Source organism: Oreochromis niloticus, linkage group LG20, assembly GCF_001858045.2.
Source record: "Oreochromis niloticus isolate F11D_XX linkage group LG20, O_niloticus_UMD_NMBU, whole genome shotgun sequence".
Classification (NCBI taxonomy): Eukaryota; Metazoa; Chordata; class Actinopteri; order Cichliformes; family Cichlidae; genus Oreochromis; species Oreochromis niloticus.
Window position 1 is genome coordinate 22,812,446 of NC_031984.2, and position 16,660 is coordinate 22,829,105.

Sequence of the window (16,660 nt, forward strand, 5' to 3'; positions counted from 1 at the left end):
GCTTGGTTTTTCCCCCCTGATCTATCATTTTCTTCTCAGTAATAAAAATTAAGTAGCATACCTCAACTGCGGTTTCATAGTCAGAGCCGTCCAGTAGGATGACTTTGACGGGGACAGTCTTGGGCCTCTTGGAGCTTTTCTGGGGGGATTTGGAGGCTTTGCTGGGGGTCTTCTCTGAGTTATCATCCATATCCCCCTGGTCCTCTGGAACCTGGGAGAGGGAGAATCCTATCTCTCAGTGAGTGAGCTTAAAATTTGCATCTTGTCTTTTATTTAACTATTTGAATTTTTAGTCTTGCCCTTAAAAAAGACTTAAATTATTTGATCATATGAGGCAGTCATCAAATGCATGTCGTGTGAGCCGCTGCTCTAAGATGTTAAGTTAGTGGCACAGGCAGGATGGGCTCACTGCCTTGCATATCAACGAGAAAGCCGGAAGGCCCCTGAGTGATTGAGAGGCTTGAATAAAATGATCTACAGCTGTGCTCCCACCTGATTGGTTCTCCTGGCGTCACCCTCCATCGCAGTCTTCATTTCCCCAGCCAAAGCCTTCTCTGTTGTCATAGAAATGGATTACAGTCCTGCAACCACACATAAACATATTCTGTCAACATCAAATCTCTTCGTGCTCCAAAACCTAGTGTGAAGTGTTCACTGCTATTAAAAGCCCAAACTGCCTATAGAGTCCTGATGGATTTCACTCATGAGATGTAAGCAAAACTGCACAGAGCATACTGAATCTTCACTTAAACTGGACTTTGGTGTAATGAACGACCGCAGACATCCATTTCAATTTCCTGTGCAGCTGACAGCTACTATGTTTGGTATCTTTAATTATCCTTCACGGCTGCAGAGAATGACCATTGTTTTTAATGTGTATGGTTACTGGATTGTGTGTAGAGAGATCTTGACGGTTAGGAGAAAAAATAAAAAGGGGCAGCTCAGTCAGTGCTGGCTCACAGCCTCCCACAGGAGCACTCTGCATGAAGAGCGTTTGGCTTCAGGACGCTCCTTCTCACGCTAGCAAAGGAGATAGCATAAATTACATCAACCAGAGAGTCCTGCAGCAACACACAGGACAACAGACACACTGTGATAGGAGAATGAGAAAGAAAATGAGGTGAAAGGAGGGAAAGAGGACATTGAGATCAGTCTGAGGATGAGACAGGACAAAGGACAGAGTAGCAAAGAAAAAAGGTTATGAGGCGAAAGAGACCAGAGAGAGGAAAAGAGATGAGTTAACATACAAGACTGCTGCTACAATATCCGGGAGAGCTACAGACAGATGGAGCTTGTCATTTGAAGGTGACCAGTGCTATACCCAGTTTGACTCCTGCACAGTGCTTTTTCTCCACGTGACGTACAGGAAAATGGCTCATATTCAGATTGGGTGTTACAGATAAGAAGAATGAATTAGGTAAGATAAAGCCCTGAGGGAGACTGTAGCTTTACTCAAAGGTGAGGACGGGGTCATGGGTTTATGTGCGCTTTAGATGCAGGCTAAAATTTGAAGATGAAATTGGAAAATTTCTACAGAAATACGAGCTGTTTAAGTTCTTAAGCTGAGCTAATTTGGACTGCGACGGGCCAGTATCAGTGCAGAGCTTTAACAATGTCCCTCCTTTCCCCTGTCTTCAAACATACATAATGATAATTGCCAAGTTATTAGGGATAACTCTTTATATTCTTTATCTTGAAGTACTGTGCTGCAGTTTTTCAATCCCAAGATGGAGGTTGCAAGAAAGGAATGCATACATTACTCTGTAATGTAACAATTCCCACTTAAGAAACTCCAGAATATGCAGCAGTTAATATTCATTACTAGTATTCTAGACTGTGCCTTGAATTATTCACTCTATCACAGGAAATGTTTGTAATAAAAAAAACCTAAGCTTTGACTAGAAAATAGATAAACTACAGAGAGGGGTTAATAAAAATAGGGATTAGTGAAGAAGGGGCATGCGAAGCACTGACAAATAGTATAAAGGTGCAGAAGAGAAGTATATTTGCTAGTGTAATGGCCAGCAATGTGTTTGTAAACCATTAAAGGGTTAGTAGTACAGTATAGTAGCATTTTTTTTTTCTTTAAAAAAAGGTGGGGGAACTAATTAGCATTTTTTCCCTCAACCAGCTGCCTGATGCCACTTCTGTGTTTACAATTCTGGAGTCTCGAACACAGCACGTCTCAGCTTTCATGATAGGTCAGTCTCACACTGCATAATGAAGCCAGATCAAAGAGGAGTGCAGTCTGGCTCTTGGAAGGCTGCAGATGTCACGCGCTCTATGCAGTGAATCTCCACAACTTTGAAGGGCCTGCAGGTTTTTAATTAGTTTATTTATTGAATAATAATATAATTGGTTACAAAATGTACTCTCATTAGGGCACCGGTTAGCATTTTCACTCATAGCAGGAAGGTTTCGATTTCAAACTTGTTCTCAGTGAGTTCCAGCTTTCTTTCCACAGTCCAAAGACACTTCTGTAAGCTCACTGCTCTTCTAAACTGGTTCGAAGTATAAGTGTGCTCCATCTCTTCGTGTTAACCTTGTTGTGAGCAGCTGACTTACCTCTTGGCTTCAATATAGCTAATGGGTAACAACATCATTGTTCAGATTTATGTATTTTCTACAATATTTGTGAAATTTGCCTTGTACAACTCATATCAATGCAAAGCCTTGACGTCAGAGTCAGACATGAATACACATGGCAGGTAGATAAATAACAAAACAGAAAATACTGTGCAGACAGTGCAGGCAGGAAATATGGGACAGAAAGGTGGATGACATGTAACAAACACCTCCAAATCAAATAGGAGGCTTCAGGGTTATTTGATGAGCTTCTTAGACATTTCTTATTAGAAATACAATCTTCTTTAAAAAAGATTCAATTGCTGTTTTGTACTCAGAAACATAGTGAAGACGATTCAAATCCCCAAGTCCATTGTTTTACTCTCACATCTATTTCTAATATAATCCCACTTGTACATCCACTCACGTGAGCCAATCAGATCTGCCCACTGTAATACACGCACTCAGTGTGAATGTCATCCCCATGAGGCAGCTGTCAGAACAATGTGTCTGTGAATCACAAGCGAGCTTGAGAGGAATCCTAATAGATCAGTGTCAGAGACTTTAGGCCGCTCATTTCACACACATCATGATTGTGAGGCCAATCAATTTTTTCATTTGGGTCACTTTATGATTCAATCACTGCAGGTCCACATCAGTTCTGGTCTCCGCACACCTAATCATCTGTGTGAGTGAGATGATGGAGGCTGAGATGTGTGTGAGGTGTGAGCCGTTGAGGTTTCTTACACACAAAAATCCAATGACAGTCAGCATCTTCACACAGACTCCTCTTAAAGGTCTTTCTCCGCAAAATCATCTGGGGCTCTTTGGTCCTTTAACTTCAAACAGCGAGCATCAGGGAACGTCTTTGTGAACCATGACAGTATGCGGCAGGTGAAGCTCAGAAGCTCAGAAAACATTGTTCAGGACTGAGGGCCTCCAAAAATAGTTGCATTTACATAACTTATGTCTTTACAGAAATACCTTTTCTTATTTATAATTTGTGGTATTTATACTTTAACATTTACTGGACAGCATATGACTGAATTAATCTGAAAGAAAACAGAAACTCAGTAAATATGGAAAAGTGCTAATGTTAGTTATATAACTAATGTACTGTACGCTAGTACTCACAGATATCACTGTTCTGCAGATTTTAGCATTTGTTTGAGTCAGACAACTAAAATAATCCCAGACAGCTCTTCCTCTCTGCTTCCACAGTTATCTCGCATTATGTGGGCACTGTGGTACACGTCTGTGGAAGTGGGTGTGATGTAGATGTTTTTCTAGGCTGACCAAACAGCTGCACCTACAACTAACTAAGGTTGCAGAGGCCCAAAGTGCTGTTCTACTGATGCTGTCAGACACTGACATGCCTCATTATCTTCACAGTTTTTCTTTTCATGTGAAAAAGAAAGTTTTCACATGACTCTGAGGAGTCCTACAGCCTTACTGCTTTCATAGGAACTGAGAGGGTAAGAAGCAGCCAGGTGCTGCTAATTAAACGCACTTTATTAAATGATCATTAACGAATGTGAACACATCTATAAAAGTAGATGTTTTGGCAGAGGTCAGATTGTGCAGTGCTTATGTAATACGTATTGGACAATACAACCACCAGCTGCAAGGAAAAATTTTGTATTTGCCAAATGGGTGCTTGTGGTTCCTAGAGGTTTCTGGCTCTTATTGAGTGAAATCACATCAATAGAAGGCACTGTGTCAAAAACCTCCTGGTGTCTGATTTGTAGTGTTTCATGTTTGTTTACATATACACACTAACTACTGTGCTTGTACTTGTAGTAAAACTTGAAAAGGTGCAACGCAAGACAGAAACAGAGAAATGTTGCCATAAAGTATGTTGCACCTTTGAAATACTAGTCATTTTCCACAGTGGCTGTCAGATGGTCATGCACCACAGAAGCCCCACCCACACTAGGCCTGTGTGGGTGGGGCCTTATTTACTCGATCCTACATTATCACCATGAAGTCACATGTTCAATACGGTGTACAAAAACACAAGTATGGGTTGTTTGGAATGGTTGCCAGGATAAAAACCTCTTCTCTCTAAAAAGAACATGGCAGTATGGCTTAGGTTTGGAAAGTTGCATCTGAACAACCACAAGATGTCTCAACAATAAAAGTGGAAATGTCTGAACATAATCTAAGGAGCTTGGAAAGAAAGCGACTGAACATCTTCAAGTTTCTTGAAGATGTTTCACCCCTCATCCCAGAAGCTTCTGTAGTCCTAAAACCAAATGGTGGAGAGTCCCAGGTATTTAAACCCTAGAGGGAGCTGTCATTAGGAGTGTCATTGACCCACTATTGATTATGTGCCTCATCACATGAGTCAAAGTGTGAAAAAAGGTGCGGGTCATTATCAGCAGAGGTTTCGGGTGAAAGCACTGTGAGACCTTGCCTCATGCCAATTGTGCCCCAAATGGACAGAGGAGACGGATGGTTTGAAAGAAGAGTTAAAGAGGCCATCTATGTCTACTGTGAGCAGCAATCTTTTAGTAAGAAGGGGTTACTTATCCCTTCCCAGGCACCTCAAACACCACTCACATCTTGCTTCTCACAATTGCTTCAACCCAAAACCTCTGCTGAGCCACAGAACATGAGCATGTTGTTGTTGAGTCAACTATTAATTCCTCTGTATACTATTCTAGATTCCTGATGAATCTGACACCTTTAATTTTGCTAAAATGTGATCATGCAACAGTACAATGAGACCAAGCACGCCTGCAAATCTGCCAAAGTGTTGCAATGGACCACTCAAAATTCAAAATTCAGACCTCAGCCTAAATCAAATGCTGTGGTGGGACCTTAAGAAAGCTGTGCATAAATGGATGTCTGCAAACTTCAGTTAACTGAAGTAACATTGTGGGCCAGAATTCCTCAATTTGAGCAACTGATAAAAAAAATGATTACTTTCAAGTTTTTGCTGTCAAAGTCCTGTAAAAACTCTCTGTTTCATGACCACGTTTGCTATTTGTTGCAAGGCAGGCAGTGTACACTGTATTGTATATCATTATAAAAGTGATAAAAGTCAGAATAAACCTGTCAACCAGAAACTAACAAGAATGAGGTGCTTTTACCTTCAGCTCCACAGCGCTGCAGGTAACATAAGAATAAAATGATAAAATGATCTCCATGGGTTTGTCACTAATAGTAACCTTTTTTACACTGCTTGTAGTAACTTGAGTTTTTGCTATAATAAACACATCAAATCCATCTCACACTTCCTTTGCATTCCCTTTCTCTTGAGAGTGTCATGTAAAAAGAAAACAATCTTAAAAATGTCTAAAAGGAGTCTTCTGATGTTTCTGTCTTTAGTCACCTGGTGAAGACAAGTTTTGCATGATCTTAAGAACACCCCAGGCTTCGAAAATCCAAATTTAGGGACATCCGGTTGACGGAATAGTCGCTCTTTGCAGGGCTCCTACTTTTATCACAACTACTTAATAATTTTCTCACTACCCGCTACAAAGTGGGGACTTACATTGGTGGTATTGTTTGTCTGGTGTCATAATCTGCCAAGATGACCAGTAGAAACACCAGGAACCAGGAGCAAAAAAGAGATGAGCTTGGCGCAGATAATGAGGCTATCGTGGCTATGCTAAAGACCACGCTGGATGAGCACAAAGCCTCGCTTTCGGCAGAATTCAAAACATCCGTTCAGCGATTTAAGAACACCCCAGGCTTCAATAGCTTGTAGAAAAACCTTTAGCAGCGGGTTTGCAGACGTTTGTTTATGCACAGCTCTCTTATGGTCACATCACAGCATTTCAGTTAGGCTGAGGTCTGGACTTTGACTGGGTCAATGCAACACTTTGATTCTTTTCTTTTTCAGCCACTCTGTTGTAGATTTGCTGCTGTGCTTGTTATCACTGCCCTGTTGCATGACCTGGTTTCAGCTGGTTTAGCTGTCAGTTTCATCATTACGTGTTTGCACTGATACGCTATGTTTGGGTTTCTCCTAACGTAGAGCTGCGCATTTTGGTCTCTTCTGTCTAAATGGCATTGTTCCAGAAGTCTTGTGGTTTGTTCAGATGCAACTTTGCAAACCTCAGATGAGCTGCCAGGATCTTTTTAGAGGGAAGAAGCTTTCTCCTGGCAAATCTTCCAGCCTTTTTCTAATTGTACTGTTATGAACTTTAACAGGTAACATATTTATGTAACAATATTTATTTTAATGACCATTAAAAGTGAATAATGTCAGTTGACATCACAGTAAGAATTTTTGACCTTCATAAAGGTACGGTATATTATTAGGTATTTGTCTTAAAACATTAGCTATGGGATGTTTCGATTCAGTTTAGTTGCATGCTATTTGCATTTTACTGTTGTCAATACAAAGTGAGTCTGAGCAATAAATATATATATATTTGAGCTTATATATTTGATTTGCAGAATGTAGCTTCATCCTTATCCTCTGAAAGCATGGCTGACTTGTAACTGTTAACTTTAAGTAAAATTGCAAATAATTTGGGAACCATAAGTCAGTTTCAGTAATACCTCCAAGGGTAGCTCTTACAGCATTAGATATTATATATGGTCGAAGACAGTTGATTTTAATTGTTCTCGCGTCTGCATTTCTGTGTTATTTTTTTGTGTTTTTTTCTTTTGTTGTTTCTTTTTTAAATCACATTTGACATGTCTTTGAAATACTTTCTTTCTTTTTGGCTAACAAATTAAAGATGAGAAACATCTAACATCTATGATTAAGTGTATCGCTGACTGCCAAAAAGAAAAGATCTTATCTTCAAATGAAATATGCTTTGTCTCCACGAGAAACACTGCCAGCTTAAATGTGTTCCAAAACACAGCACGTATCAATAAGATTAGCTGTGTTTAGCTTATCAGTCAGTTATTGAAATTCTTTTCTTTCACAAGACAGACAAGCAAAATTCACACAGTCAAACTCACGATCTTCACAGCCCCACGTACACATATACAGACAGAATTCACTCACCATGTCTTTGTATCTCTGGAGACTACTTCCTCTGTGCTACATTCCAGTCCACACAGGAATCATTACTGAGCACCTCAAATGTGTTAGCGAATGCTTGGATCAACTGCAAGCGTTTCAAACTCACTCAACTGAAAAATTCTCAAACTGCAGAGTAGTAACTTCACCCCAACAAAAAGAAGCAAAAAGCAGACAACGTGACGCTCCGAACACTCATCATCTGCAGCAGGGCAGCTCAGATAAATTGCCAGATAGTAAAACTCATGATGGCTGATCATCTAGGGCAAAATGATGTCCACAATGCGCCATTTGCTGCAACCTGACTGAGTTCATTTGTCTTCATGCCAGTTTTTCAAAAAGCTTGTCAATTTAGAAGCGCCCAAAAACTGATGTCTTCGGGCAGGCATTAGTTGCCCACAGGCCCATCCTTCACTTGCAGATGGGCAGAAGAAATTTGTCAAATATAGCGTCTCAAAAATATGTCACAGCAGAGCAGGGGAAGCACAGGAATGACAGCTTGTGGATTCCTCTCACTTCTCAAGCACAGTATGCTGTCAGGAAATTGTGCATGTGCTAACAGCGTCAAGTGTTTGCCTTCCTCCAGAGTATACTGGGAAAAAAATAAGTCTAGTGTGTGAACAAATCAGTGACAAAAGCAGCAAAGAGTGTCATCAGCACTTCTTTTGCTTACAATATCAAAGCTCTGCAAGAAACGTGTTTTGGGATTTTTTTTTTTTTGCAACAGAGAAGCTCAAGGAAGTTTCACAATCCTGTTCCTAAAAAAACACAGTTTTAAATTCATATTTGTGGTTTTAAGCAAAACAATAGACTGTGATGAGAAATACTTCCAAAAACATAAGGTTTGCCTGTGACAGTGGACTGAATGCTGCCAACGGCTCTGTTTTTCCCATTTTTAGACCGAGGTTTACATGTAGCATTTAAATATGTAGCTCAGACCTGCCTACTTGAATAAGTAAAGGGGCCTAGTCGCCCTGTTCAATTTAATCAAATCCGGTGTCGCTGTCTCTGGAAGAAATGCACCATCCTCTCAAGCATTTCTTGCAACATCCCCCGAGGGGTTCAGACTTTACTTCTTTGCACTGACGGCCTTATTTGCAAATGTAATGTGTTTCCATACAGACCAGTGATTTAGCGGCATAAAAAAAAACTGACCACAGATGCTTAAAAGGTTCTCTAAACAGAAAAAAACTCTAGCATTGTAGCATGTGGCCTGCAGCCTACACAGAAACTGACCTTGAATTTCATTGGTGGTACTTAAAAGCATTTAAAGATGTCCTTCTAGAATACATATGAAAACATTTGCATAGACACTAGAAGGATTAATAGAAATGATATAAATGAAAGGCAGGGTTGGGCAACACTTCAATTAATTGAATTCACTGATTGTTAGATTTGAGTTACTAACTCATTTTCTAATTCGGTAATGCATCAATTTAGAGATGTGATAAAATTTTATTTTGCTAAAACAAACACAACCTGTCTGTTTGTGCAGTGTTTTAGGAGATAATTTTTCTTGCCTATTAATATGAATTCATGTGTCTTCTTTTGTTCAAGTGTGCAAGAAATCCTCAAGGAGTAAACTGGATTGTGCAGCTAGTTTAATGGTTTTCTGGCACTTTTTTGGAGGTAATCCCTCTCCACAGTGCCTCTGACGTGCACCCCACCCCCCAACAAAAACAAATAAAAACCACTCAGTGCTTATTATTAGATGTCACCCATGCAGAGGGACTGGTAATTCACCATGGTGACACACCTGCAGCTAATAGCGTGAGGATTCTTGGAAAATAAAAGCGAGAGCCCAGTGTTACTTCTCTGTTGGGTTTATGGACTTCGTATTTAATTTAGATGATGTCCATGTTAGTGGTCTGGCTGTAAGGAAACATGAGTTCATACATCTTTTTTTTCTTTTTACACATTTAGATCTGGAAATCATTACTTAGCCACAAGAAGCTCAGTAATCTTTACCATGTAGAAAATGCCTCCAGCTGCTAGACCATTTATAAAATAAAATACGTTTTGCATGCTTTAAAAAAAAATACTCTCTATGCTGCCTCGTGTACTGTATAATGAACAGTGTACCCACAATATAACTGGCTTTTATGTTAACAATGTGCATCCACGCATCCACTGCCTTGTAAAAAATATGCACTATAGTAGCATAAGCTAAATTACTGTATCTACACAGGAATCCAGAGAAGCCACCCACTGTATTACCCAATCACTGATCATTCCTCACTGAGCTTCGCCTTTTTTTTTTTTTCAAGCTGCTCCCTCCACATCTCGGCTTTATAATCAGTGGCTCCCTTCTAATGGCATACACAGCCAGTCCATCAATCCTTAAGGGCAGAGGCTGGCTCTGGGAAACCAGGTATAGGACAGTGGGGGTTGGGAAAGAGGGAGTGGCAAGATGTCCTTGTTCAGGAGAAACCACATACACACATTCTCCAAACCTTTGGCACTCAGCAGTCTTGGAGGCAGATTGCATAGCACGACTGTTAAGTCTGCTGCAAATCATGTCACACCACAGCCGAGATAAATGATACGACATCCAAATCAATGAGGCAGCAAGTTCATCCTCCCAAAGAGAAAGCAAGCCCAGAGGGAGCAATGCTACCTGCATCTACATAGCATAAGCACTCTCTTTTGGGAAGAGTTAACAAAGGGAATTACAGGGTTTAGCACAGATGCTATGCTTCAGTATCTGAAGTGCAGAGTTCCACTTTCTCGAGCTGATGCGAAAAGACAGACTGTGTGATTGGAAACTCATCTGTGTGTGCTTCATTATCACTTGGAGTCAAAGAAGGTGGCGAATGTGCGTAGCAAAATTATTAGAGCAGGGGGTTTGGGGCGGGTCACTGTAAAGTTAATCCTCGCTGATTAAAACAAATCAAGCAGTGAAATCTCTCAAAATGAGCTGTCAAAATGCATCATTTGATTTATGCGATGACTAGCTTAGATATTAATCAGTTTACATGAGTAAAACAAGCGCCGCCTACCATTCAACACTAATACGTGCTCTTATGTATACTCAGTAAAGGAGGTCAATGTACTTAACATAACTTGGGAACAGTTTTAAGGTCAAACGCTGTTTGAATTCCTAGGACAGGAATAAAATATCTCTTGCTAACCAATAAATGCTTACTGCTAACCTACTACATAAACATTATAAGCAACTGAACAGACACTTATGTGGGTGACACCGACTGTTAGGCATGTTGACATCCCATTGATTCATACAAATTGTCCAAACAATCAAGCATGCTGCCCTGGTTCACATTCAAAACAAGACAGAAAAGCAAAATTGCAGACTCTATGTATCATTTTTATATAGCTTTCTGCAGAATGTGTAGAGTATGAAATAGCTCATTTTTAGCAGCATATCATTTACTCCCTCAAAACTGACAGTGATGCTGGATCTCTCGACTTATAACACAAGCTCCACTGGAACCCTTAAGAAATGCTGTGCTTTGAATTTTATTGAATGCCTCACACATTATAAACAAATATCTGAACATAAGCAAGCAGATATAAAGTTATGTAGGAAATAAAGCTTTCACAGCCCTCTATGCAGTCCTATGAAAAACTAAGTACACCCCATGATGTAGGAGCTTTTAGAACCACATTTGGCAGCAATAACTTGAAGTAGTCACTTGAGAGGGTGCCAGTTTAGCTCACTAGGTTGAGCAGGTGACCCATCTGCTGTAAGGCTAATGCAAAGAACTGGGTTCAAATGGGACCTGATCCCATTTGCTGCATACCTTCCCTTGTTATCTTCTATGCACTCTCTTAACAGATGCAAAAAATATACTTAATTTTTTTTCTGTATGACTTTATCAGTCTCTCACATCATTTTGGAAGTATTTTCTTCCCCTTCTCCCTTACAACATTGCTTTAGTTCATTGAGGTGTGTGGGCATTTGTTTATGCACAGCTCTCCTGGACCTTGACTGGACCATTAAATACTGGATCATTGTCCTGTTCCGTGAAGCAATACAAGCCAAGCTTTAGCTGTCGAACAGATGGCCTCACATCTGGCTCTGGAACATTTTGGTTTACGGAGGAGTTCTTGGTCAACTTACGTTGCCCAATTCATGTGGCTGCAAAACAAGTCCAAATCATCAAACCTCTAACACCATGCTTGACAGCTGGTATGAGGTGTTTGTGCTGATACACAGGCGCCTTGTTTGGTTTTCACCAAAAACGGCGCCTGTGCATTCTGCCCAAACATCTCCACTTTGGTCTCGTCTGTTCAAAGGACATTCTTCCAAAATCTTGTGGTTTGTCCAGATGCAAGTTTACAAACCTCAGCAGAACTTCCATGTTCTTTTTAGAGAAAAGAGGCTCTTGGCAAATCTTCCAAACAAGACATAGTTGTTAGTCTTTTTCTCTTTTCGCTGTCATTAACTTTTTTACATTTAACATGCTAACAGAGGCCTGCAGAACCTGAAGTGCGGCTCTTCGGTTGTATGCAGTTCCTATAAAACTGCATGATCTGACTGTCTGGAGCAAGTTTGCTGGGATGTCTGCTCCTGGGAAGACTACAGTATTGTGTTAGCGCCCACCTCAAGAGGTCAGGACCAAAGAACAGCTTTTATAGAGATGTTCACACTTGCTGATAATCAGTTTTATAAAGTGCCACACCGGGCTGCTACTTACCCTCTGAATTCCTATGAAAGCAGTAGGGGTGTTCTTAGTTTTCACAGAACTGAATGGAGGCCTGTGAAAACTTCCATTTTCACATGACTATATGTTGTATGCAGATCTGCAGGAACGGTACTTGGTTTCTGTTTTATACCAAAATGCCAAAATGCAAACTGGACCTTCATCTTTCTATTATTATTATTTTTTAAAGTATCTTTATTAGTAAACAATGGCTGGTTGACAAAATTGGAAGTCTGCGCCTCAATATCCATTATCCACTATTCCAGATATCGACTGCTTTCACCGGAAATATTGACTGTTGCTCCTAGAGGGATAAGTCAGCAGAGAAGCTGATTGTTTTCCCAGGTCGCTGAGTGCATGACTTCATATGCTGTAGGTATTCCTGTGAGTATGTTCATTATGTTTACCTTCCGTATAATTAAGCAGTGTGGGCATCGTGGTAGCTGCAGTGCTGGATAAAGTAATTAATTAATTATGAGCAATGCAATCCATATGCATGTAGCCCCTTCACCACCCAAATTAAATCTTTCCCCCATGTCATGTATTCACATGTATTTTAGCAACCTTTACTAAAAAGTTAAATGGATAAAAACAAGACATAACTTCATTCTTCATTGTCACAGGAAAATGGCAGGCACCACGCTGTGCTTGCAGCACCATTTTTTTTTCTAATTGACCACAAAGGAGCGTGTCTCCACTAACGATGGTTAACACAGAGGCATCAGGCGTGCCTGTTTAAAATTCAGTTACCATGGGAACCCTAGCCTAACATCGTCTGTCAAGCGTATCAAAATAAGATAAAGAAAATGACAAAAAAAGAGAGAACAGCCTGTAGGCATTATTTTGCTAGCTGACACATAGACAATGCGTGAGAAGGAAGAAGAGGTGAACCATCACATGGCGCTGAGCTCAAGAATGTGACAGCTCGTGTAGAGGTAGGCATGCTGAAGTGGTGGGTGGAAGAGGATGACCAACAGTTTCAAGTTGGATGTCAGGCTTCTAGTCTGCATTCAAATGCTTGTCGGGAACACAGGAGGTCAGCCGAACAAGATGCAGATATATGGCAGTGTATCGCTTTGGAGGGATTATGTTTGTGTTTGATCATACAAGACACAGAAATAAGTTACACTAGTGTTTAATCACGTTACACCCTTTGGGAAGAGAATATTTTTGCTTTACAAATCTGATCTAACCATATCAAATGTGATATACAATGCAGCTGTTAAAGTGATTATTTTATGGCTTTCACTACACTGTAAATGGCAACATGGTATTCTCAGTACAGGAAATGTCATCATATGTCATAGGTCTTCAAGCTTCTCAGCTGATCATACCTCAAAATAAATGTCTGTCTTTATGAGTAGTTTGAAAATTCACTTTCATAATTATAACAAAACTGTACAGCACTTTTTCAGCCCAAGCACAATCGAGCAAGCCACTCTACTTTTAAGATTAAACTTGAAACTTTTGTTTTTGGTGAAGCGTATGGTTAGGGCTGGATCAGGTGATCGTAAAACCACCCTACAGGCCTAGGTTGCTGTGAACTTCCCATGTTTCACTGAGCGTTTCTTCTTCACCTCTTTTCACTCTCTTTGTCTTCATGCACCATTCTGTACTTAATTATTACTAAACTCTGGCTCTCTGCAAGTGTTTCTTTTGTCTTGTCTCCCTCCCCTCACTCCTAACAGGTCATAACAGATGGCTGCCCCTCCCTAAGCCTGGTTCTGCCAGAGGTTTCTTCCTGTTAAAAGGGAGTTTTTCCTTCCCACTGTCACCAGGTGCTTGCTCATTGTAGATCTTTACCTTACAATATAAAGCACTTTGGGGTGACTTGTTGCGGCTTGGTGCTATATAGATAAAATTGAACTGAACTGAATTACCTTTACAGTGTCTGTTAGGTATCAGAAGTTATAATGCTTTACTTCAGAAAATGCATTTTTGCAGGTTCTAAAATTATTATGATGACATTTGATTTTTTGGCACCTGTGTCAAACTGTGCAACCAGTTGTTAAAGGAGGGATCTCCAAAAGGAAAAAAAATGATGTGATGTCTTCCTAGGTCGGGCATTGTCTCCTGCTGCACATCATTTGTGATGATAATGCAACAGTGACAGCTTATTACATGCTGCTTGTTATCCGTAATATGTCTTTGAAAGCTCCTGTTACTTCGAAGCAATGTGAGTTTATCCTGTGGAGAATTCCACGTTGGCTGTGAAAAGACCACTGGCTATGCTTCAATGAGCTATTACAAATCGATCATAGGATGACTTAAAATAGGACTCAAGGGAGAATTGCATCAATGTGTGCTAGTCTAAACAAGCACTCTTGCTGAATTTAGGTGCATAAAAAGACACATACGAAGGTGTTTCCCGTCAGTCTACAACATGATGACCTAAAAGGATGTCTGTGTGTGTGTGAGTGCGTGTTTGTGCGTGTGTGTGTGTATTGATTGGTGACAGACTGCACAGAGGCTGCACATTAACCAGAAAGTGTTAGACTTGCATATAACCTTGCAAATTCCACACTCTTAGTTTAGGAGTTTGCTTGAATATCTGCTACCTGTCACACATTAGAGGAAGTTGCTCTGTGGAAAATGTACCATGTAATTCTCTTACTGTACTGCCTGCAGTCAAACTTCTTGCAACACCATGACAAAAACCTAGAAAACAGTTATTCAATATTTTTTTCCTCTAAGTGTTTACCTAAACATACATCTACACAAAGAGGCATTGCTCTAAATGAGGGACGCGAGGAGCACCACTATGACTGTGGTTACACGATTGGTGTTACACGATTGTTATATGCACCGGGGAGACCAAAAGTGGATCAGGTGAAAGGAAAATGAGATTGGAGGATGCATGGAGGGACAGAGGTGTGATGGACAGATGGATGGATTTTAGATCTAATTTTCCCCTCTTCTTCGCTCTGCCTTCTCAGTTTCTGAAATTCTGAGTCTGGGAGATACTGTAGCCTGCGGTGTGGCTGCAAACAAGCCAGAGACACAAGGACTGGCAGTCTGTTTGAGTATGTGGGTGAACAGAAGGAGGAATTACTTATGATGATAACTTTTTGGAAGTGTTAAAATAAAGCTTGCGCTGTGGTTATTTTATGTTTTTGTGTGTATTTTGCCTTCCTTTCTTTTTTACTGTTTGCCTCGGTGAATTCTCTTTGTTGTTCCTCTGCTTGGCAAACTTTTACTGTAGCAGCTGTGCTATTAGGTTCTCTATGAAAAGGAGATGGGAAGGGGGAGGGGTGATGTAATAACTCATTGTTTTAAATAATCTTTAGCTCTGATGTGCAATTTACAAATGCAACTTGTGAAAGTGAGCAAATTTTAAAACCCAAATTTTCAAAATAATGGCATATAAATGGACAATTACCCCCTACACCTGTTGCCTTTTTTCTGAAAACGCATACACTTCCAGAGAAAGCAACATCACAATTTGAATCAGTGCTACTTTGCACCTTTTTTCTTTATTTATTTTTATAAATGTGTCGTTTCAATCGAAAAAAAAAGGAAAAACTGCCATCCTTCTACTTTCCGAGCATTTTCATTAAATAGCTCACTTTTAAACAGTGCAGTTGACATATTCAGGAGACCTTTCCCTTGCCTCTGCGCCCACGCCTGCCCCCTCTGCCACACCCGCGACAATACACTTCAATTAGCTCATTATCTTGAGCATCAGCTGTTAGCTCTATAGCTCCACATAGAGAAATAATAATCCTCTCTCACACGCACACACCGGCATGTCCAAGAATAGGTCTGAACAATTGTACGTGGGTTGTATGTTTTTAGCGAGGGAGCTGACCAGACGTTATATGATTCAGTAAGCCGATAAAGGTGCACTTGCTTCTTGCTGGGCCTTGATATGCATGGAATAAAGGGTGCCCTCATTCCATGCAGCTTATTAAACCAGCCTGCCGACCATATTGGTCGTATTAAAGCTAATGTGGCAACACCCTCTCCATCCGCCCATGACACTTGAGGAACAAAAGCAGTGTCTTTACGGAGCATGCAGGACGCGTATTCGCGCAAAGCTATAATCACCGGCGTGTGTGATGCTTCTCCCTCTTTGCTTCCAATGTCACTTGGTAATACCCGGTAAATGCAGCATGCACCTGTTCCGCTGTCATCCGCTTCGTATGAGACAAACAAATAAACATGCATACCTGTCCTGTCAGAGCCGGGTGTCAGGCTTCAGCCCAGATTCTGATCATTGAGATGAAGGGAACTGGAAGACGGACGCCGCCACCGCCCCGGAGAGCCTTTTTCTCTGCCTCGGGAGATGCAGCCCTGCAGGCTGGGACGGAAGATAGGCACAAGCCGGCAGGGATGGCTAGCAGTCGGAAGGGCTAGGAGGACAGAGGAGAGGCGTTTTCACGGTGTAAGCAAGGGAACTCCTAACGTCGTGCGTAATGTGAGGACCGCTCTGCTCGTGACACGC

General features: G+C 40.8%; 1 protein-coding gene across 1 annotated transcript in view; it reads right to left on the reverse strand.

The window, feature by feature from the left end:
* The window catches only part of si:dkey-178k16.1 (band 4.1-like protein 1), a 42,845-nt gene extending 26,185 nt beyond the window's left edge, over nucleotides 1–16,660 (reverse strand). Inside the window, exons 1-3 of the mRNA XM_025901505.1 lie at nucleotides 16,386–16,660; nucleotides 493–581; nucleotides 62–211 (exon numbers count right to left, since the gene is read on the reverse strand). Of these exons, the coding sequence (XP_025757290.1) occupies nucleotides 62–211; nucleotides 493–564 (222 nt within the window). The 5' untranslated portion in view covers nucleotides 565–581; nucleotides 16,386–16,660. The remainder of the gene's footprint in view (nucleotides 1–61; nucleotides 212–492; nucleotides 582–16,385) is intronic.